This window comes from Anolis carolinensis, chromosome 1 (genome assembly GCF_035594765.1).
Source record: "Anolis carolinensis isolate JA03-04 chromosome 1, rAnoCar3.1.pri, whole genome shotgun sequence".
NCBI lineage: Eukaryota > Metazoa > Chordata > Lepidosauria > Squamata > Dactyloidae > Anolis > Anolis carolinensis.
In genome coordinates, this window is record NC_085841.1 from 22,053,992 (window position 1) to 22,077,542 (window position 23,551).

Below are 23,551 nucleotides of genomic sequence, written 5' to 3' on the forward strand. Positions count from 1 at the left end.
TACTGTGGGTTTTTTTTAACCTGAATAAACAGATCTAAGCATCTTAAACCCTCCAATGTGACTCTATGGTCAACGTGTGCCAAAAGGTAACTGCAGAATCATGCCAGAGGAACCACAAATGACTAGAGAAGTGTTCTCTCTTAAGAATCTCTAGGACCTAGAGATTCCGATACAGAATATAATAAGAAAATCTGTGAATAATGAAATCTGCAAAAGTGAAACCTGCAAATATGGAGGGCCAATTTTGGTTGTCTTGCAGTTGTATAGTACTGCCTGTCTATGTTCTACACTTTTATTCTACATTAGTTGCATTAAATTACTTTAGTGCTTTAATCAGATGGAGACATCCTGCTCTATGGGAGAAGACTGGGCAGAGACAAATACTACACATGCATTTGAGAACAAGAGCATGTTTAATGCATTGTTCTCAGGAACAGCTTTAGTTCCTGCTGAGGCTACAGGTGAAACCACATAGAGTATGCACGATGGATGCAAGTACAGGTGCAGTACAATTATATACCTATATCATTTTGCTCACAGACACCAACATCATAGAAATAAAAAGGGCAGAAGAACTACAGTATTGCCAAATAGACACCAGAAGTACTAGAAAAAGTATGTGAGAAATTACAGCTGTATTTTGACAATTATTTTTGTAAAGGTTGAGCTGATCATCTGCCATGAATGATCCCGATCACTTTGACTTCCCTGTCCATAAGGCATTGTTTCCCAACTGCCTAATTCGTTGTTTGCCATCTGCAGGATGTCACACTGGGAGACTGAACCTTTTGCTTGGAAGTATTCATTCATAACCAATAATTCAATCTGCATTCTTCACACTCCTGGTGGTGACAGTCCATGAAGCAATGTCACTCATTTCTTTCCAGTTTGTGTTCCGGCTCAACGATTTGGCGAGAGAGGATTCCTGTTTCCAGTCACTGGCTAACTTCTTTGTCCTGTGTCAGACAGATCAGTTTAACAAGCAGGTTCCACATGAACACATGACACAGAAAATGTAGAAACAGAAGCAAGATGGTTCTAAACTGCTGCATTATGGAAGCACAAATTATCGGTACTTTGCTTTGTTGTGCGCTGAACCTAATTCAGCCTTAGCTTCTCCTTCTCCAGAGTGAGATTGCCACACCTTGATGCCTATTGCTGGTTTTTGTCAGAAAAAGTATAACATAAAATGAAGATTATACAAAATATGGGTGGAATATATATAGATATATATGTGTGTGTGTGTGTGTCTTTGAAACATATTTAAAGTTATTCAAAACATGGGTGGATACTAAAAAGCATTTCATCTGTCCACAAACTTCAATCCAACTTGCCCATGTCTTGAATGCCTTTGCAAGCAGAGCCTTTATATTAATAAGTCTGTATGTCCTGCCTTTATGCCAACTGACTAGAGGTGTTCTCCTCACTCTTCTTTTCATAGGGGAAAAGAAGCTTTTTGCTGGAAAGCTTTTTGGCTCACATGTTACTTTACAACTAACAGACAAATGAACTGGATGATAAGCAATGGACTTCAGAAAAACAAAGGCTGGAGTTTTTCTGATTTTTTTTCTGCCTACCCCACGCTATGCTCCCAGTATATTGGGGAATTGCAATAGAAGGAGTGATCACGCAAATTGCCAGTCTCCCATTTTTCTCAGCAATAGAGTACCATCCAATTATTCTTTTTGATATTTTTCTTCAAATAATTTCAAAATTAATTTTATACATTTCCTGCTTTGGAAAAGAAGAAAAAAATAAGCATACACAACCATTTGCTTATTTGATAACAAATTAATTACAAAAAATTATGTGGGAAATATATAGTTTGAAGAGAGCTAACATGATGTAGCAATTTGAGTGTTGGACTACGAGTCTTGGAGAACAGGGTTCAATTCCCTCCTTGGGCACATATAAATCCACTGGGTGACCTTGGCCAAGTCCCACATTCTCAGCTCCATAGAAACTGTGATGGATTTGCCTTAGGTTCACTACAGGTCAATAAATGACTTGAAAGGCACACAACAACATAATTTGACCAATTAAATGTATTATACATGTCTGTGTGTATTTCTGTATATTATACTATTTTCTTCTTACTACTCAGCTCTGAAAGGTACTCCATAAGAGTGTTAAAATTAGCTGTGTATCCTGAAGTAATTGATACCTTTAATTGGTTTGGATTTGTAACATTGATCTCCCTAAACTCCAAACTATGTTCATATGTACTTTTCAACAGAGTCAAGAAATAGCACAGTTTGGGCATTCCTGGAATAAATATCCCTTTATCCTGCAATTTTCCTGAACAGCATGTGAACTCTCTGGGGTAGCAGAGGCTGTCTACCACACAGTAAGCATTTTGTGAGAATATGGACAAAGGTTATAATCTTTACAGCCTCATCCCTGACTGCTAGCCTGCAGAGGAAATAGGGTTGTCACCAGCCCTGCTGCTACCAGCTTGAGACAATAAAGAAATGGAATAGGACTCAGAGGGCTTTGATCTTCTCAGTGAGAGATCAGAGGGAGGAAAACTTCTCAGGGCCGGAGACGAGTTTCCTTAATGACTTTAGCAGGCTCTTGTAAAGCCTCCGCCAAGCAGGGGACTGCAATGCCATGTCTCTGTGGCAGGAGGAAAAAAAATCCACCCACCCAGGTGTGACATGGATATAATCCCCATTTAAATGTTAGGATAGATGGCTGTGTATAACAGACAATTGTCTTGTTAATCTTCTAGAATCAGTAATAAAGTACAAAAAGACACTTTACAGCTACATCTAATCTCCTATTATATGACATTCAATGAAGCAGTCTGTGGCATATGAAAGCTCATATCATGTCTAATTGCTCTTTTAGATAATACAGGATTTCCCCACAGGCAGAAGATATTCAGGTCAAGTATTTCAGATTCCTTATCTGGAATTCAGAAGTCTGAAATACTAAAAAATCTAAAATTGCCCATATGGGTGGGTGGCTGACATAATAACGTCTTCACTTTCTAGTGATTCAGTGTTTGCAAACAATGTTTCATACATAACATTGTTTACAAACACATTTTATCATGTGATAAAATTATCTTCAGGCTATGTCCATAAGGTGTATGTGAAACATAAATGAACTGTGTGATTAGCCTCGGGTCCCGGACTACAAGATATTTCAGTATATATTTGTAACTATTTCAAAATCCATAATAAATTCAAAGTATGTAATACTCCTGGTTACAAGCATTTCGGATGGGGATACTCATCCTGTAGTTGATCACCCAATTAGGAGTGCAACCACGTCAACAGTTTAAGTCACCTGCCCCTCTGGTAGAAATCTAAAGAGCAGCAATATACACGTCACCATCCATATTTGGCATATTGGTGCTTCAATGCCTAGAGAAGCAGGAGACTTTAATCTGGGAAGTTCTAGCATGTCCTATGGTGTGTTGCTGGGAAAGGAAACATTGGTCTCAACTGGGATACTTTCATTTCCAGCAACAAATGGACAAATATCCTATCCACTTACAAACATACTGGTGTGGGGTTAGAGCATATATGTAGATAGTTATGTAGATGGAGGGAGTAGGGATCTCTAGCCTCTTTTTGGTTCTTTCCCTGTCATTCAGGGATTTTTTTCTGTTTTAGTTCTAAAAAACTAAACAGAAATTCCTTCCTCTGAGCATTTTCTTCAGTTGTGATAGCAACTGCTTTTCTGCAACACCAAAATGTTTACCTTTCTTACCAGTGGAGCAACAAGCAATAATGTTTATTCAATGTGGCATTGAATTGTTGCCTATTGTAAGGCCACTCCGAGTTCCCGTCAGGGTGAGAAGGACAGGGTATAAATACAGATACAGTAGAGTTTCACTTATCCAACATAAACGGGCCAGCAGAATGTTGGATAAGTGAATATGTTGGATAATAAGGAGGCATTAAGGAAAAGCCTATTAAACATCAAAATAGTTTATGATTTTACAAATTAAACACCAAAACATCATGTTAGACAACAAATTTGACAGAAAAAGTAGTTCAATAGGCAGTAATGCTATGTAGTAATTACTGTATTTACGAATTTAGCACAGAAATATCATGATGTATCGAAAACATTGACTACAAAAATGTGTTGGATAATCCAGAACGTTGGATAAGCGAGTGTTGGATAAGTGAGACTCTACTGTAATAACAATAATAATAATAATAATAATAATAATAATAATAATAATAATAATATACAGTGTAGATTAATCCTCAGGTAAAATGCAAGGATATTATGGAGAATGGACCAGAGAGACTGAAAATTCTGATCATTCAAGATTTGGGTTTCACCAGGACATCTGGTGAATTACTTATCAACTTAACAGAAAGGAAATGAACCTATCTTTATTACTTCCTTGAGGGTTTGTGGTTTCCTTACCCAAAGGAGCTACATTAAGTCATTTCTGTCAAAAACTAAAGTCAAACTTTATGCCACCATCCACTCTATAGCACAAACTATCTTGTTAGAATACATATTAGTGACTCTCGTGGCTACTTATTTCTTTCCAGAGAAGAATAGACTTGTTAGCTAGTAGACTGGAGGGTTCCTGCAAGGCAAGATAAACAACAATTTTATCTCTCCTTAAAGACCCAATACATTTTATTTTGGTTAGAACCAAGATTGAATAGTTTTTCAGTCCAAATAGATTGGGACAAGTTTATATCAATAAGTACACCTAACGCAATACAAGACTCTTTGTTCTTTAATCACTTGGGTTTATCTGAAGCTATTAAAGGTAAATTATTTTCAGTTCTAAGCACTTTTACCATCTTTAATCCCAGTTAACTCAGAGACGGGATTTCTTGCAGAACTGTAAAGTTTTTCAGGCATGATTGATTTACTTGTCTCAAATCCACATAAGGGTGGCTCCAGACATTTTACTGTCTGGGCATTGCATTCCCCTCCTCTGTTGTTGTTGAATGGGTAAAAAAAAAACCAACAACCTCACAAGCCCTTCTCCCCAACCCAGCCAATCAAAATACAATACAATTTGAAAATCTCTTATTAGGATTCCAAAATCCTGAATACTCCGAAATCCAAAATTGTCCACGTGGGTGGGTTGAGATAATGATAAATTGGGCATCTTCTAGTGGTTCAGTGTACACAAACTTTGTTTCATGCTTAAAATTATTCAAAATATCATGTATAAAATTACCTTCAGGCTATGCCTAGAAGGTGTATGTGAAACATAAATGAATTGCATGCTTAGACTTGGATCCCATCTCCACGATAACAATAAATATTTGCAACTATTTCAAAATCCAAAATGAATACAAAATACATTTGAAATACAAAACAGATATGGCTGGAAGCATTCCAGATGGGAATACTCAGCCTGTGGCTGCCTCATTCTGCCTTATATTAGGGCTAGCACTAATCCTAACCGTATATGTCATAAAATTTCCCCTGTCCAATGTTTCCTCCATCATAGTTTTATAAGCAAAGACTGTGAGGGCTTCTACTTATCCCCAGCTCTGCCACCCAGCAAGAAGAGGTCATTTTGTCCCACTGCTATGAAATGAAATGTAGGAACCATTTAGATGCCTTCATACTTCCTATGTGAGACTTAGGACTTTGGAGACCACAGTTTGAATTCTGAAGTCATGGAAATCCTCTGGATTACTTCAGGCAAGTCACACACTCTCAACCTCAGATGAAGGCAAAGCCCCAGCCTCTGCATAAATCTTGCTAAGCAAACACCATCCATATGAAACTATGTGAAAGCACACAATAACACCAAAGTGTTTCCAGAGGCACAAGTATATAGTATAATTTATTAAGTGCATAGTCAACATATAGTTAGCAATTGCTTATTTAAAATATGTAAAATTTGGCTGATTCCAACTAATTATGGCTCTGATCTCTCACTCATAGTCCTAATTTCAACACTCATTCCTCCCACTCTGAATTCACTTGAGTTTTTTTTAAATATCTTGAACCATTCAACAAATCACCAATCCCACCCATATCCCCTACTCTCACCCCACTCTACAGATCATTCACCTCATTAGATTTACTGTACATTACATCCACACCCATGCCTTGCCTTGATTTATTTAATAAGCACAACATTTTTACATCAGTTCAGAACATCTTGAGGACCTGATGAAAGTTTCCCTTTGTTCCGCTTGGCAGATATATACATAATTGCTTTACGATCGATCTAAACCACTTTGCCAAGAGCTAGAATAGATCTCATGTTGAAATATATTAAGTAGGTGTTTTAGTCTTTATTTTCCAAATAAGTCAATATCTCTTCTATTTTTACTCATCTCTTGGGGGCCAATGAAGGCCACAAAACTGGGGTGATTGTAGTTTGAGAGGATATGAATCTTAGGGTGCATCTATACTGTAGACATGATGCAGTTTGGCTCCACTTCCATGGCTCAATGATATAGACTGAGTTGTAGTTTTGCAAGGTCATTAGCCTTCTCTGCCAAATAATGTTGGTGCCTCACCAAACTATAACTCCCAGGATTCTGTAGCATTGAGTCATGGCAGTTAAAGTGGTGTCAAACTGCATTAATTCTATAGCCTAGATACTTCATAAGTCTGGCTCATGGTGATAGATGCAGGGATATTGCCACTATTGTAGTAGCATAGTGTGTATGTGAAGGAATTTACCCCTTCAATAAGAATTCTGCCTCCTTCAATTATTTTTTCCTTCAGTCCCCTAATTTCTAACATTGCAGAGAGATGTTGACAGTCATCCACTCTTACACTTTTTACTGTATTTCTTTGATTCTAAGACACACTCCCCCCACCCCCATATGAGTATTTCTAAAAATTGGGTGTGTCTTAGAATCATGGATGATACACACACACATACACACACAAATATAATTATAACGTCTGTGCTGTGATACAGGCTAGGGACTGGCTAAAAGGTAAGAACCTAGATACATGTTAACCTTCTCACACATAGAGAAGCCTAGCATGGAAAGGTTGGGTGTTGGTTTCCAGTCTGTGATGAGACATTTACCTGCCGTTGCTTGCAGGAACAGCTTCAGCATGCACTGGCAAAGCCACCTTCGAATGCATTTATAATAATGTGCCGAAAACCAGTTCTTGTAGGACAGCCAAGGCATCATCTCAATGGGTTGAGGTACCTTGCTGGGAGGGAACACGAGTAAGGATACATCTGCAGTGTATAATTAATGCAGTTTGACACACCACTTTCTGCCATGGCTCAATGCTGTCGAACTCTGGGAGTTGTAGTTTTACCAGGTCCTTAGGCTTCTCTGACAGAGTCCTGGTGCTTCGCCAAACTGCAACTTCCATTATTCCACAGCATTAAACCATGGCAGTTAAAATGATGTCAAACTGAATTAATTCTCCAGTGTAAATTTAGATTTTTCCCTCTATATTGTAGATGCACTACACTTGATGAGGTAATTATAGAAAAAATATAGCAAAATGTGCTGTATGGATGTCCATAAAAAACAAAGGTTTTGCAATTTAATAAACCTTTCTCGCGGCTTTTTAAATGATAGAACCAAATTAGAGAATGATAATTTATAACACAGGAACAAAAATCATGTTACTAAAGCACCTTCTATACTGTCATATAATCCAGATGATCAAAGCAGATAATCCACATTATCTGCTTTGAACTGGATTATATGAGTTTACACTCATGTGTATGTGCTGTGAGGGAAGAAAAACCCAAATTCCCAATCACTTCAGGTCCTAGGAATTTCAGATAATGAATTCCTTAACTTTTTAGTAAATGGAAGCAATTGTCCCTTCAAGGGTATTTTGTGTATGTTCTTTGAGGGAAGAAAAATCTGAATTCTCAAACCTTGCAGGTAAGAAGAGCTCCTCAATCCTTGTACAAAATGGAAGCAATTGCTCCTTCAAGGGTATTTTGTGTATGTTCCATGAGGAAAGAAAAATCTGAACATCTAAACACTTCAGGTCCTAGTAATTTCAGATAAGGAGTTCCTCAATCTTTATACTAAATGCAAGCAATTGCTCCTTCAAGATTACCCTGTATATTTTCTGTGAGGGAAGGAAAATCTGAATTCCCAAACACTTCAGGTCCTGGGATTTTCAGACAATAAGGAGTTCCTCAGTCTTTGTACTAAATGGAAGACATTGCTCCTTCAAAGGTATTTTGTATGTGTTCTGTGAGGGAAGACAAATCCGAATTCCCAAGAGCTCCTCAATCTTTTGCATATGTTAAATCCAGGGTTTTCTTCCCTTACGAACATGCACAAAATACCCTTGAAGGAACAATTGCTTCCATACAGTACAGAGACTGAGGAACGCATTATCTGAAATTCCTAGGACTTGAAGTGTTTGGGAATTTGGGTTTCCCAAACATTTCGGGTCCTAGGAATTTCAGATAATAAGGAGTTCCTCCACCTTTTAGTAAATTGAAGCAAGTGTTCCTTCAAGAGTATTTTTATGTGTTCTGTGAGAGAAAGAAAACCCAAATTCCCAAGAAGAGCTCCTCAACTGACTACAAACTGGAAGCAAGTGCTCCTTCAAGGTTACTTTGTGTATGATCTGCGAGGGAAGGAAAATCTGAATTCCCAAAACATTTCAGGTCCTGGGAATTTCCCTCAATCTTTGTACAAAATGGAAACAATTGCTCCTTCAAGGGTACTTATGTGATCGAGGTGACCACCCCCCCAAGGACTTTGTAAAAGACAGTTCAAAAATCAAGACTTTATGTTCTATATTCCATATATTTATAGTAGAAGGTGACTGAGACTTTTTACTAGAGTTTACTGTAGTTTACTAAAACTCTCTGCACAAAAGGTGTTTGACCTTTTAGCCTGAGGCAAGAGATAACAACTTCATGAATTGTAAAATCATGCTGCTAAAACTCCACTTTTATGAATTTCCATGCTGGGTCCTCCAGATGTTATGAACTTCGTTCTTATCAAATATTTTCAATTGTTTATATCATTCATGATTCCCCTTTATGAAATGTAACTCACTTTTATGAATTCTCCCTTATTTCCATGAAATCTATCTATCTGCCTATATGTATTTGTACTCTTTGGAATCCCCGGAAAATATGTATTTTTCCCAGCCTGGGTTATATTCCAACTTTATTTTATTTTTCATTTTATTTCATATAATTGTCAAATCATGAAATCAAATAGGAAATATTTTGAACTCAACATGAACCCCAGAACCTATCCCATTTCCTATGACCCAGGCTTCCTTTCCCAAAAACAAAAGGATAATCTGCCACCGCTAAATCCAATCAAATTCAAATTGCATGGACAATATAGGGCTTGAGTCACCGAATTCGGAGTGTTGACCTAAAGGAGATTCGCCCCAAGGCAAACATTGTCATAGCTCACCCAAAGAAATATCCAGGACACCTCAGGAAGGCGCCCTGCAGAGCCTGTCAATATGGCTCATCACCACCCATCTTTGCTTCCATCTCTGACACCTCAAGGCATATCTAAAATCTGTATACGTGACAGAAACCCGGACATCCTTGATTGCTGCCATTAATAAAATAAGCACCCTTTAGAAATCAGTCTAGCAGGACTTAATCCTCTGGTTCCTGTCCCCGTCACCTCATTGTTTCGCTAACTCCCGCCTTCTCCCTCCTGATTGGCCCGAGTGGAGACGTAAGGCAGCTTCCTATTGGGCCAACGGAGCGAGGCGGGAAACGAAAGCCTGCCTCGTTCAACCTTCTAGCCTATCAACGACCAGATAGGCGGGGAAGCAGGGCGGGAAATTCAAAGGGCTGTCAGACTGAAATTTTGTATAAGTATGGCTTTATTTTGATTGTATGGGGCTGCTGGTAAGTTGAATGATCGCTACCAGAGTCCTCTTCAGCTGAATTGCTCAATAAAGACTCCTTGGCGGATTTTCCTTCAACTTTGGCGGACCTTCTTCATTTCGGCTTCAGGTTGTATTGCGGCTCGTATTTTCCTTTTGGCTCCGCCAAGGTCCGTTCTCTCAGGACCGGATTGGGTCTCTCCTTAAGGGCCCCGATCCCCTAAAACGCGGTCGACAACACTTACTCTTTGTGTATGTTCTGCGAGGGAAGGGAAATCAGAATTCCCAAACACTTCAGGTCCTAGGAATTTCAAATAATAAGGAGTTCCTCAATCTTTGTACTAACTAAATTGCTCCTTCAAAGGTTACTATGTGTATGTTCTGTGAGGGATGAAAACCCCAAATTCCCAAATACTTAAAAGTCCTAGGAATTTCAGACAATGAGTTCCTCAACCTTCTAGTAAATTGAAGCAATTGCTCCTTCAAGGGTATTTTGTATATGTTCTGCGAGGGAAGGAAAATCAGAATTCCCAAACATTTCAGGTAATAAGAAGAGTTCCTCAATCTTTGTATTGTATTGAAGCAATTGCTCTTTCAAGGGTATTTTGTATATGTTCTGTGGAGCCCCTGGTGGTGTAGTGCAGGGGTCCTCAAACTTTTTAAACAGGGGGCCAGTTCACGATCCTTCGGACCATTGGAGGGCCGGACTATAGTTGGCCACCAAGCAATAATAATAATAAAGAGGGTTGGAAGAGACCCTTTGGGCCATTGAGTCCAACCCCCTTCTGCCTTTGTGCACCAAAAGCACAAGCAAAGCACCCCTGACAGATGGTCTCCCCGCCTCAATGTTAATACAGTAACAACAACAACAACAAAGAAGGTTGGAAGAGACCCCATGGGCCATTTAGTCCAACCCTCTTCTGCCTTTGTGCATCAAAGCACAAGCAAAGCACCCCTGACAGAAGGCCTCCCAGCCTCAATGTTAATAATAATAATAACAACAACAGTAATAAAGAGGTTTGGAAGAGACCCCTTGGGCTATTTAGTCCAACCCTCTTCTGCCTTTGTGCATCAAAAGCACAAGCAAAGCACCCCTGACAGATGGCCTCCCAGCCTCAATGTTAATAATAATAGAAGAGGAGAACCCTTGGGTCATTTAGCCCAACCCCCTTTTGCCTTTGTGCCGTGGGGGCCGGATAAATGGCTTCGATGGGCTGCATGTGGCCCCCGGGCCTTAGTTTGGGGACCCCTGGTGTAGTGGGTTAAAGCCTTGTGTCTTGAAGATTGGGTTTTTGACCTAAAGGCTGCCATGTTCGAATCCAACCCGGGAAGAGTGCGGATGAGTTCCCTCTATCAGCTCCAGCGCCATGCGGGGACATGAGAGAAGCCTCCCACAAGGATGGTAAAAACATCAAAACATCCGGGCGTCCCCTGGACAACGTCCCTCACACCAGAAGCGACTTGCAGTTTCCTGTTGCTCCTGACACGAAAAAAAAAGTTCTGTGAGGGAAGACAAATCAGAATTCCCAAACGTTTCAGGTCCTAGGAATTTCAGATAATAAGGGCTCCTCAATGTACTAAATGGAAGCAATGGCTCCTTCAAGAGTGTTTTGTGTATGTTCTGTGAGGTAAAAGAAATCAGAATTCCCAAACACTTCAGGTAAGAGGAGCTCTATGGAAACAGCCCCCCCCCCCCCCCCGGGATGGGTCTCGCGCGCGCGTACTGCAAGGGGAGGGGGGAGGAGAAAGAAAGAAAATGGCGGCGGGGCTCCTGCAGGCGTCGCTCGCTCTCCGCCCGGGCAGGTAAGCCTGCCTCTTTCTCTCTGTCTCTCTGCGAGGCCCTCGTTCGCCCAAAGGGGCCGGCTTTGGCGGGATGCCTCTGCTCTCCTCCCGGCCGGAAGCCCCTCCTCCCTGGGTCCGGGGGCGGAGCGGGCCCGGCTTGGGTTGGGAGGAGAAGGAGGCGGATTCTCGACTCGGAGCGGCATGGAGAGCGCGTGAGGGAAGAAGGCAGGCAGGCAGGCGGGAGCCAAGGCTGCGATGGCCACGGCGAGGGCAGGACGGGGCTCCTTCTTCCTCCTTCTCAGTGCCTTCCTCCTGGGTGAGTGTGATGGGGGCCTTCTCTTCGGCGGGAGGAAGGAAGCCCATGCCTCCGTCTCCCTCTTGACTTCTTTCAGAGCTGCCTTCCATTTTGAGGGAAGGAAGGAACCTGGAGTGTGTGTAGTAGACGCCCCCGCACTTTGGGCTTCGGGATGGAGAGGGTTTTGGGGTCACAGGGTCTGACGCCCCCCAAATGTGTACATATCCTGAACGGTTTATCATTCTGGGATTTGTTAATTTTTATTGCAATCCTCCTCTTAAGTATGTGTGTGTGTATAATATATACATACACACATTCTTGCACACTCTTAATAGCTTATCGTGGGATTATACATCATGCATGTGTATCCTGAAATGCTTGTAATTCTGGGGCTTATTCTTTCACAGTCTCCCCCCTCAAAAATGTATACAGTAGAGTCTCACTTAATCCAACACAAACGGGCCGGCAGAACGTTGGATAAGCAAATACGTTGGATAATAAGGAGGGATTAAGGAAAAGCCTATTAAACATCAAATTAGGTTATGATTTTACAAATTAAGCACCAAAACATCATGTTAAACAACAAATTTGACAGAAAAAGTAGTTCAATATGAAATAATGCTAAGTAGTAATTACTGTAATTTATGAATTTAACACTAAAATATCATGATTTATTGAAAACATTGACTACAAAAATGCGTTGGATAATCCAGAACATTGGATAAGCGAGTGTTGGACAAGTGAGACTCTACTGTATATATGTGTGTGTGTATAATATATACATACACACATTCATACACACTCTTAATATCTTATTGTTCTTATTATTAATATCTTATTATTATTTTTATTGCAATCCTCCTCTTCAAGTATATGTGTGTGTATAATATATACATACACACATTCATGCACACTCTTAATAGCTTATCGTGGGATTATACATCATGCATGTGTAACCTGAACTGCTTGTAATTCTGGGGCTTATTCTTTCGCAGTCTCCCTCCTCAAAAATGTATACCTCTTGAACAGACTAGAGCTCTCCAATTTTGTCTTGCACCCCTTCCAGTGTATATCACCCACTAGCAGTTTGTAATTCTGGGAGTAGTTCATGTTCTTGTTGCAATTCTCTGCTCAAATATAAAACAATTGATAGTTCTGGGATTCCTTTTCTTTTTGCGCCTCCCTCTCATGTTCTGGAATGTATTTACAGTAGAGTCTCACTTATCCAACATTCTGGATTATCCAACGTATTTTTGTAGTCAATACATCATATTTTGGTGCTAAATTCGTAAATACAGTAATTACTACATAGCATTACTGCATATTGAACTACTTTTTCTGTCTAATGTGTTGTATAACATGATGTTTTGGTGCTTAATTTGTAAAATCATAACCTAATTTGATGTTTAATAGGCTTTTCCTTAATGCCTCCTTATTATCCAACATATTCACTTATCCAACATTCTGCCAGCCCGTTTATGTTGGATAAGTGAGACTCTACTGTATTTTATTTTTTGGCATTTCCCCCTCAAATATGTATATACACCCTTAAGAGCATCTTGCATCTCTTCAAATGTATGCAACCCTTAAGAGTTAATACTTCTGGAAGTTGTTCCTGTTTTTGTTGCAACCCAGAACCCAATTATATACTTTTCACAATCTATAGTTCTGGAATTTAGTCTTTGAGACTCACCCGCAATGCATATGCTTTTCACACACACACACACAGCCCCCAAGTACAGGCTTATAATTCTGGGATTTATTTTTTGTATTTTCTCCCAAACAGATGTACAGCATACACTTCTCTAAATGTACACACCTGAAACAGCTCTTAATTTTAGAATGTATTAATTTCTGTTGAAAGCCCCCAAAACACATACCCTTAGCAGCTTATAGTTCTGGAATTCATTTTTGTAGCCAGCCACCCTCCCCCAGGAAATGTATGCACCTTTAATAGCCTATAGCGTAGTTTCCCAAATGTATACTCATAATACTTTAGAATTCAGGAATTATTAGTTTTGGCTGTAATCCTACCCACAAGTATATACTCTTTAACAGCTTATAGTTCTGGAAGTAATCTTTTGCACACTCCTACGTATAATCCTGGACTTAGGTTTTTTTGCACCCCCAATGTATACACCCTTTACAGGCTATACTTTTTGAAATACTTCTTATATCCCCCCCCCCCCCCCCCAAATTTGTATAAACACATAACAGAAAATCATTCCGGAATGTATTGTGGTTTTTTTGTTGCAATTTCCCCCCAAAAGTGAATACTCCTTGCCAGGCTATAATTCTGTGATTTCTTTGCAACATTTCATCCCAAAATGTATATACCCATAATAATTTATAATTCTGGAATGTATTAATTTGTTGTTGCACTTTTCACCCCCCCCCCCTCAATATATCCTTAACAGCATATAGTTCTGGAATTTATTTTTGCTATTCCCCCCTCCCCAATGTAGGCATCCTTAACACTGTATAATTTATTCTAATTTTGCATGGTCCCCTCCCAAATTTACCCCCCCCCCCGAGTCTTATAATTGTGGAATTTACCGTATTTCTTTTTGATCTGCGCCCCCCGATATTATACACATTCTTAATAGCATGGCAGGGGGCTGGACTGGATGGCCTTTGTGGTCTCTTCCAACTCTGATTCTCTGAAATACTCTAGTGGTAGAGAAGTGTGGCAACTGGGCTTCCATAAGGCGCACTATGCATTGTTGTTATTGTCCTGGAAGACCATTTGGGCACCTGACAGCAGACTATAATTTAAGATTGAATTAATAACATTTTTCAGCAGAAATACCCTGTATTTTGCACATGAGGAAAATGTGTTCCTGATGCAGGAGGAATAATAGAATCATAGAGCTGGGGGAGACTCCCAGGGCCGTCCAATCCAATCCCATTCTGCCATGCAGAAAGACACAATCAAAACAATCCCAACAGATGGCCATCCATCCTCTGGTGTAAAACCTCCAAAGGAGACTCCATTACACTCGGAGGCATCATATTCTACTGCTGATCAGTAGTGGGATATGCTGCATCAGAGTGTGGTGGAGGCTACTTTTCTGTCGCATTTTAAGCTGAGGAGACACTTTTCAGAAGCTTTAAAAACCCACCCACCCTGATATTTATATTGCTGAGAAAAAAAATCTATACCTATACATATAAAAAGGCCCAACTCACCCACCCATTCAATTCTCAGTCCATAAGGGAGGGAGAGTCTTGACTAAGTGGCACCCTCCAGGGATTTTGTGCGCAGCAGGAGAGTGGTGGGTGAAAGAGAGAAGCTTTTGTGTGTAAAGGGGGGGGGATACTTCTTTGTGTCTACTTAAGGTGTTAGTGGGCGCACAAAGAGTCAATATCTGTCGTCGTCCCCCCTTCCATTTGGGTGCCAAGCCCAAAGCCCATTCTCTTGACACCCCAAAAAGAAGACAAAAAAGAACTTCCCTTCACCCACCCTTTTTTTCAACTGCTGCCACTGCAATCAGCATCTCTCCCCCTCCAATTTTTTATTCATTAAATTGCTGGGTGCCATTCAGGCTAAACAGCAGGACCTTTTTGGCGCAGGCAGGCAGCATTTCTCCTCTCTGGCTGCTGGTTTGAAGCCTCTCCAAGGACCTGTGTGTGTGTGTGTGTGTGTGTGTGTTTAGACTGGAGCCAGGAAAGGAATAGAGCCAATGTTTCTTTCTTTTTAATAAGTAGACGTTAGTGGCGTCTTGAGAGAAAATTGAAAATGGCATTCCTATCCTCTCACCGATGTTTATTCTTTGCCAGCGGCTTCTTTTTTTCACAGAAGGGCAGTTGTGTGAAAGAGGTTTGCTCAGTTGCCGCAGAGAGGTAAAACGGAATGCTGCAGGAGGGCATGTCTTTTGCAGGGTATGCATGTATACTCAGAAATCAGTTTCAATGAATTAAAATGGAATTTACTTCTAGGTCAGCATGCATGTGATCGGAGCCTTACTGGAATCATTTCCATTCATAAAAGTTTAGGTACATTTACACTGTAAAATTAATGCAGTTTGACGCCGCTTTAACTGCCATGGCTCAATGCTATGGAATCATGGGAGCTGAAGTTTTATTAGCTCTTTCACTTTTCTCTGCCAAAAAATATTGCTGCCTCACCACACCGCATATCATAAGATCCCATAGTATTAAGTCATGGCAGTTAAATGTGGTGTCAAACTGCATTAATTCTACAGTGCAGATGCATCCTAAGTTCCATTGATTCAGTCACCAGTAAGCTTACTGGTGCTTTCCCAAGATTTAAGCTAGCTGAACAGTTTCTTGGTGGGTGAAAGAGAGAAGCTTAAAAATATTAGAAAGAGAGAAACTAATATGGAAGGTATAGTAATAATTCATCTCTGTTTGATACTGTCATGATCCATGCACAGATCTCTGATCAGCTGTTGATTTTAGGCCATGAACTTGACTCTGGATGATATCTCAGTGTAAAGGTGTTTGCCAAATAAATAGAGCACAAACAAGTGAAATGACAAATCACTGAATTGCAAATTACAATTGCTGCATTATTGCAGCTGAGCACTTTCTTAATTTTACTAGTCAAAGTTGATTCTTGCAGTAGTTTTAAGTTTTTGATATGATAATGTTAGCAAGAGTTGCATCACATGTGAATGAACTAATACTGTCGGCCCTCCATAGCCACAGATTCTGCATCCATGAATTCAGCCATCCGTGGCTTGAAAATACCCTTTAAAATTTTTCCAGAGCAAACTGATTTTGCCATTTGGTATAATGGACACATTTTTACTATTATATATGCCATTGTATATAATGGGACTTGAGCACCCATAGATTCTGTATCCATAAGGCTCTTGGAACTAAACTCAAACAGGTATCAGGGGTCTGCTGTATAGGGTAGATCACATTTTATGGTTTTAATGCTACATCTTTTTTTCTGAAGAAATACAGATCTTTGTCCATATATTGTATTGTTCCAGGGAGAAAGTTACTCCAAGGTGGTAAATATAAATTCAAAGTGCTGGTTTTAACCTATAAAGCTCTAAACGGTTCCGGCCCAGCTTATCTGTCCAAACTTGTCTCCCGCTATAACCCACCTCGAAGTTCAAGATCTGCAGGTGAGGCCCTGCTCATGCTCCTGCCAGCCTCACAGTTGCGGCTGATGGGGACGAGAGACAGGGCTTTTTCAGTAGTGACTCCCCGCCTATGGAACGCCCTCCCTAGCAAAGTCAGGCAGGCTTCCTCCCTCTTATCCTTTCGTAGGAGAGTTAAGACCTGGCTGTGGGACCAGGCCTTCAAATAACAACAGCAGCATTAATTACTATTATGTGTGCCGGAACTCAATTGACAGACCCGTATTTTGACTCTATTGCTCCGATCTGTATATTTATCATTGTATTTTTGGGAATGTTGTTGTAATTGATTAACTAACCAATTTTAATTGATTTTTATTGTATTTTATAATTTGTATATATGCGTCTGTTATTGTGAGCCGCCCTGAGTCCCCTGTTGGGTGAGAAGGGCGAGATAAAAATGTTGAAATAAATAAATACATAAATAATTTTCTGGCTAATGTTCCTAAATATTACTTCTGGGTATGTTGGAGATGCTTCCTGTGGATTTGAAATTCACCTTAATATTTCTATGGAGATTTTACACAGGTTTGACATAGTGTGAATCAGTTAACCAAAGATTCTTAGACAAACAGTATTTGTAAGAAGACCTCTCCTTAAAAAGATTATTTTCCCCTTAGAGGTAATTAGACCATCACAATTGAAAATGTGATATTGAGTGAAATGAGCTGTAATGAAGAGGCATAACTCATAGAATTGGAAGAGGCCAGTGGGCCATCCAGTCCAACCCACTGCCATGCAGGAAAAGCACAATTAAAGCATCCCCAACAGATGGCCATCCAGCTTCTGTTTAAAGGCCTCCAAAGAAGGAGCCTCCACCACATGCCAAGGCAATGAATTCCATTGTTGAACAGCTCTTATGGTCAATAAGTTCTTCCTAATGTTCAGGTGGAAAATCCTTTCCTGTAATTTGAACCCATGGCTTTGAGTCTTAGTCTCCAGGACAACAGAAAACAAGCCTGCTTCCTCTTCCTTTAAGGAAGTTTTTGTTTCTGAATGCTCTGTAAAGATAGTTTTATTGACAGCTCTGGTTCCTGAGCTTCTATGTTAAAATGTGATCAAACATCCTAATTATAAGATTGTCTCTGAAATCATGATTTATGAGCATGGAAATCTTGGTTTTTGTTTACTAAAAGTCCTGGAAGTCTTGGTTTTTGTTTACTGATTTTTGCAGCTTTATAGGCCTCTGACAGTCTTGATCCCCTTTTTTGACTACTGTGAAGGTTATGAATGTTTAAATCCAAGTTTATTGTAAGATTACCATTTTTTAAAGGAAACAGCCCTTGTTTTGGTCATAGCCTTCAGTTTATAAACTATTTTAAGTCACTTTATTACTTTTTAATTTTTATGGCCTCACATTATTTAGATAGTTCTGATTCACTCTATATTCCTTCCTTTTCTCTCAAAGCCATCTAATGCTCAGATTTAGGTTTATTATTGAAAAGCTTTTGCTGTGTACCTGACAGCATGATCATTGACCCATCTCAGTAAGGTTAGAGACTAAGATGAAATTTGTTGTCCTTACACCCCTTGTGATTACCTTTCTTTTTAACAAATATTTTTATATTGTGTTAATGATGTATTTCTCATCATAATCACTTGTTCTCTCTGGAAAATATGGTTGCTAGGTGTTAGATTTGCAGATCAATTGACTACATTTATTCCAATTTGCCTAAAAGGAAAGTACATAATATCGAGTTGGTGAAAGTGTCTAAGTGCAGCACCTGTTTAAACAGGAAATATTTATGATCAAATTTGCCTACTACCTGATTCAGACCTATGAATGAATGACATAAATTATAATTGTTTGGCCCTGTGAAAGCAAACAGAATGAAAAGTTGAAGAAGTATGCTAACTAGACCTGTTGTAATCATTGGGGTTAGGTGAATGATTAAATTGAATGATTTCATATAATGAGAAGCTTCATTAGGTTATAAAAAATAGCACCTTGGAGCCACAAACTATAGAGTCTATACTAGGGATGGGGAAAGTGTGGCCCATGGATCACATGCAGCATCCAAACCCCTTTGGTGGGACCCAAAGTTCTCCAGTCACCCATTTGCCATCAGGCCATTTGCGTGTGACTTGTTTGTCATTTTTCCAAAGCAAGCAACTAGAAATGATGGGATATCATTTATGTTGTGATGTGGCAGTGTAGTCATGGGGCTAAATAGCCCCCAGTCCCTAAATAATTGTCCATCCTGACCTGTTTTGCAGAATGTACATATGCAGAGAGGCTATAACCAAAGTAAAGTCCCACTGAAATTTATGATACTATAAATTTAAATGGCACATAAATTAACTGATGGCATTTAAACACAGTTTAGAGATCTGAAATGCTGGAAAAGTGGATACATTACTTCCCAGTGTACAGTATATCAGAGGATGCTATGTAGTTGAATGCAACAATAATACCCCCGAAAACAAAGCGAAGTTTCTTTGTTTTAGGTAAAGCAACTAATACCTATATCATTCACTTCCATAAGAGTTTCATTTCATTCTTTAAAGGTTCTGCACATTTAAATAGCAAAATATTAATTGATGTTTGCTATTTTGGTATCCTTTTTAAGGATTTGATGTTTATATTATTTTCACTAAATATTGAAAAATATACTGTGTGGCTGAATGCATTACCTTTCTGGAGGACTTAAATATTTAGCTGATCCTCAAAATAGATGCCATGGGCAAGTAGGCACAAGTACAAGAATAACCCATGAAAGAAGGTTGGAAATGCATGAAAATGAAGCTGGTATGATTAGTTAAATTATAGGGCAGCAATGTGGGCATGCTGGATGGAACAGCAGAAACCTTTGAAGTAAGGTAGTTGTTAAGCTGTAAAAGCAGCCCTTATGCTACCCTTTCACCGGAGGTAACATCTGCAAAGTGGTATTGGGCTGAGGCCTGACTAACGGAGTGGAATGCAGCATTCATTGTGTAACATTTTCTTTGTTCTCAAAGGTGTAAATTCTGAAGGTGTCTGGAAAACAATGACAACCGGTGCCTTGTTTGAGCAGTAACATATCATAACTAGCATACTTTTGGCTATGAAAGTTTTGAAATAATCTCTTTCTGTAAATTATGAGTAGGGAACATGTGGTGCCCTTGACCACATGGTGGTCCTCCAGTTGCTTTGGATTTCAGCACCCAGAAGTCCCAAATTAGTTTGGTCAGTGGTGAGGAAGCCTAGGTTGTGAAATTGAAAACACTAGGAGAACCAAAGTTTGAGAACCATTGCTTTTGGTGCTATTGAATTCTTTCTCCCAGCTAATGAGAAAAAGCCAAAATCTCTTACAAGACAGAGGCTGCAGTGACCTAAAATGAGTCCAGAGGTGGGGAGTTCAACTAATCATCCCCAGCCTGCTCTCAAATTCCAACATCTCCATGGCATGCTAGATGTTTTACACATTGCCTTCTTAGGGGATACTGCAAGAAGTTGCCTCAAGTTGCTGTTGATTACATATTGGCAGTTTCAGTCCACCAGTGCGAGGAGGTCCAGAAGTTCCCCGTGGATAAAGAATTTTTTTGGTTTTGTTTGCTGTCATCACGGCTTCTTGTATGGTGCATTAATGCTAGATCAGCAGTTTTGTGTCTGCTTCTAAGACTAGCAGAAAAACAATCAAATGTAAACCCATTAAGGTAACATCCTCATATTTTCAACAACTTCAGTGTTATATCTGCCCTGCACAGTGCAATATATGCTGTATAAACAAAGAACAGTCTACAACATTTTCATGTAAATCAATGTCTCATGAAAATGAGTTCATACCACAGTGTGCAAGACCATTGGCTTATCTCCTTAGTGAAGTCAGAGTCAATTTTGCCCTTTGATATTGCTCAGCTGTTAGCATGGGTGAGTCCGTGAATGTGACCCTTAATAAAAGCAACAAAGCCTATTGTTTGTCCACCTGTGTGGGGGCTTTAAGGAAATTGGTGGTTTGAACATAACTCCCCTTGTGAACTAGAGGTTATTTTAGTCCTACAGATGCTGGTGATAACAGTCTTGCTTTGATGTGTCTGAGATCCCATCCTCCCTTTTTCACACTGTCTTGATAACAGCCCTTTCTTTGTAGTCCTTTGTGTGAATTGCTAAAGGAGGAGGAGATATCTTGACATTACAAAGGAATCTCATTCTGCTCTTTTATTTTTTAAAAAGTTTTTTTTTTAATTTTTTACATGTGAAGCTGTGGTGGCTATATCCTCTTCTTTCTCTATCCCTGCTAACCTTTCTCACACTAGCTGATATGGTGCGTATGTGTTAGTCTATGCAGGCAGTGGGGCAGTTGAAATTCAGAGCTATTTTTTTAATGTTATTGGTGTTGGCCTCTTCGCAAGGAAATGCGAACTCCGTTTAGTATAAGTTTCTTTGCCAAAAATGAAATGCTGTCTTTGAGTGAGAAACAACAACTTTTTGTTTTTTGGAAATTCCCCATATGTCAGGTTTGCACAGAGTTCCTGGTCTACAGTCTTTTTAGATCTTTGAATTGCAGAGATACAGAAAAGATAATTATTATTTTTTAAAAAACTCATAGTACAGATTGCTATTATTGTGAATTGCTTGGTTTCTTTATTTGTTCCCTTTTCTGCTAAAGTATAAACAATTTAAGGATCTACATTATTTCTTCTCTAGCATAGTTCAGTTTATATTTCTTCTTGCCTGAGTTTCTGTGTCCCCTGTTGCCTTCACTCCCACTACATTCCATGTTCTGCTTGCTTAAGTGATCAAAGCATCATTGGCCTTGAACGTTAGCACCACTAGTAAATTAATGGAATCAAAATTAGAAAGGCTTTTTCATTACATCAGATCTTTTTTGAAACACGTATTTTCTGAAAGAATTCTACTCTCTTAGTTGGTGGTAAGCAAAGACAAATTCTCACACAATCAGTGATTGATAGTAATAGTTGTGGAAGCATGTATACAACCTGTTTTATCTTACTATCTTTATAACAGAAAATAAAAAGTCATATGTCCTTTAGTAGATTTGGCTGTGAACCAAGTTTGAATATTGGTTGTTAACAGTTAACACGTGATCTTTACATATATACAGAATTAGATTCTTGTGCGATATAGTATATTCCTCTAGGCGTGGGGCAGGTTACCAGTACAAATATGTTCAAAGTTAAAAGGTTCTTTTACATGTGTATTCCAGGTAGTGTACAAAGTTATACATGTGTGTGTCTGGAAGGGACACTTATTCATAAATCCAAAACATCTAGAAGGCATCAGGTGGTGCTCTATGTCTATATAATTTAATATTTATTTATATTAATGTTTATATCTTGCCCTTTTGCGTGAACCCTGAAGTGGGCAAATGTCTGTTTTGTTAAAGAGAAGAGAAAACACCTGAAAGCAGGTAAGTCTGGAGCTATTTGTTCCCTCTACACCTTTTTCCTTGTGGTTTTGCCTTTGTAGAGCCTCCTCTTTCTTGTGCTTTTCCTCCAATCGTTTTATTCTCTTTTGTGTAGTGCAGGAGGGGAAGGAATGTTGGAAATATGAGTCTTGAATGTTTTTTGAGCATATTTACTTGTGGGCACTTAACCAGCAAGAGGGTGGTGTTCTTATGCCAACTTATATAAGTAACATTCTGTGCTCCAATTGGCTGTGTGCCTACATCTTGCCAAGACCGTCAGTCACCCTATCCAACTCTTCCTCCATGCCGCCATGCTGGAGTGTCTGTCGTGCCTGCTAGTAATTCTTGGGAAAGACAGGGTTTCAACTTTGCTTGTATGAATTAGTATTTCTTTACACACACTCCCTTGTACACTACTGTGCTTTTGGCACACCAGTGCATGCTTGGTTCTGGAAGGTGAATTTTCAGCCATTAAGTTAAATGGAGATGTTTGTCACTCCCAACTCTGTTTATATGTGAAAGCTTGAATGTTAATAACACCGAATATGCCTGAATGTGAAATGATACTCTTTGCTTGGGCATTGCTTATTTTGTGAACAACAGAATATTTACAAAGTCATTTGCACAAATACATTTTTTGTTTGTCCTGATTCTCAGGGTCACTGTATGAAGCCTATGCAGAATAATTTGAAATAAGTTTAATAATTCCTCTTTGATGCACTGTGACATCTACAGAATGTAAGAATAAACATTTTGTTCTATATTCTTCATGTAAACTATAAAGTAAAAAAATGTGAGTTGGCTTTATAAATTCTTCATAAGGATCCCCCATTTAATTTTCACTGACGTATGTTGTTTGAACTAAGAAAGCTGTTGAGATGAATCCAGTTTAAGGTAGCTGCACTGAATTTCCATATAAATCAATAGGATATAAGTTCATGGAATTTGAGTTTGTTCCATTGATTTCATTGAACTACATTCAGCTAAATTAAATTGGGTTGGATTCAGACTATGTCATTGGCTTGTTTTTTTGTTTTTGTTTTTAAAGATAACCTCTCTGATACCTAGGTGAAGAAAACCAGTTTTAGTGATCTAAATCTTGCTCAAGGGATGCTATAGAACAGGGGTCCTCAAACTTTTGAAGCCGAGGGCCGGTCCACAATCCTTCAGACTGTTGAGGGGCCGAATTATCATTTGAAAAAGAAATACAAACAAATTCCGATGCACACTGCACATGTCTTATT

General features: G+C 39.3%; 1 protein-coding gene and 1 long non-coding RNA gene across 3 annotated transcripts in view; one reads left to right on the top strand and one right to left on the bottom strand.

Annotated features, from left to right (window-relative positions):
• Positions 1-394: 394 nt before the first annotated feature.
• Positions 395-15,118, bottom strand: LOC134296338 (uncharacterized). Its single transcript, XR_010003050.1, has 2 exons — positions 15,036-15,118; positions 395-956 (listed from the first exon to the last, which is right to left on the bottom strand). It is a non-coding gene; the product is annotated as an uncharacterized LOC134296338 (long non-coding RNA).
• ptk7 (protein tyrosine kinase 7 (inactive)) overlaps positions 11,687-23,551 on the top strand; it is a 122,062-nt gene continuing 110,197 nt past the window's right edge. For both annotated transcript variants that reach the window (XM_003217525.4, XM_008104911.3), the window contains exon 1: positions 11,687-11,863. In XM_003217525.4, the coding sequence (XP_003217573.2) occupies positions 11,803-11,863 (61 nt within the window). In that variant the 5' untranslated portion in view covers positions 11,687-11,802. The remainder of the gene's footprint in view (positions 11,864-23,551) is intronic.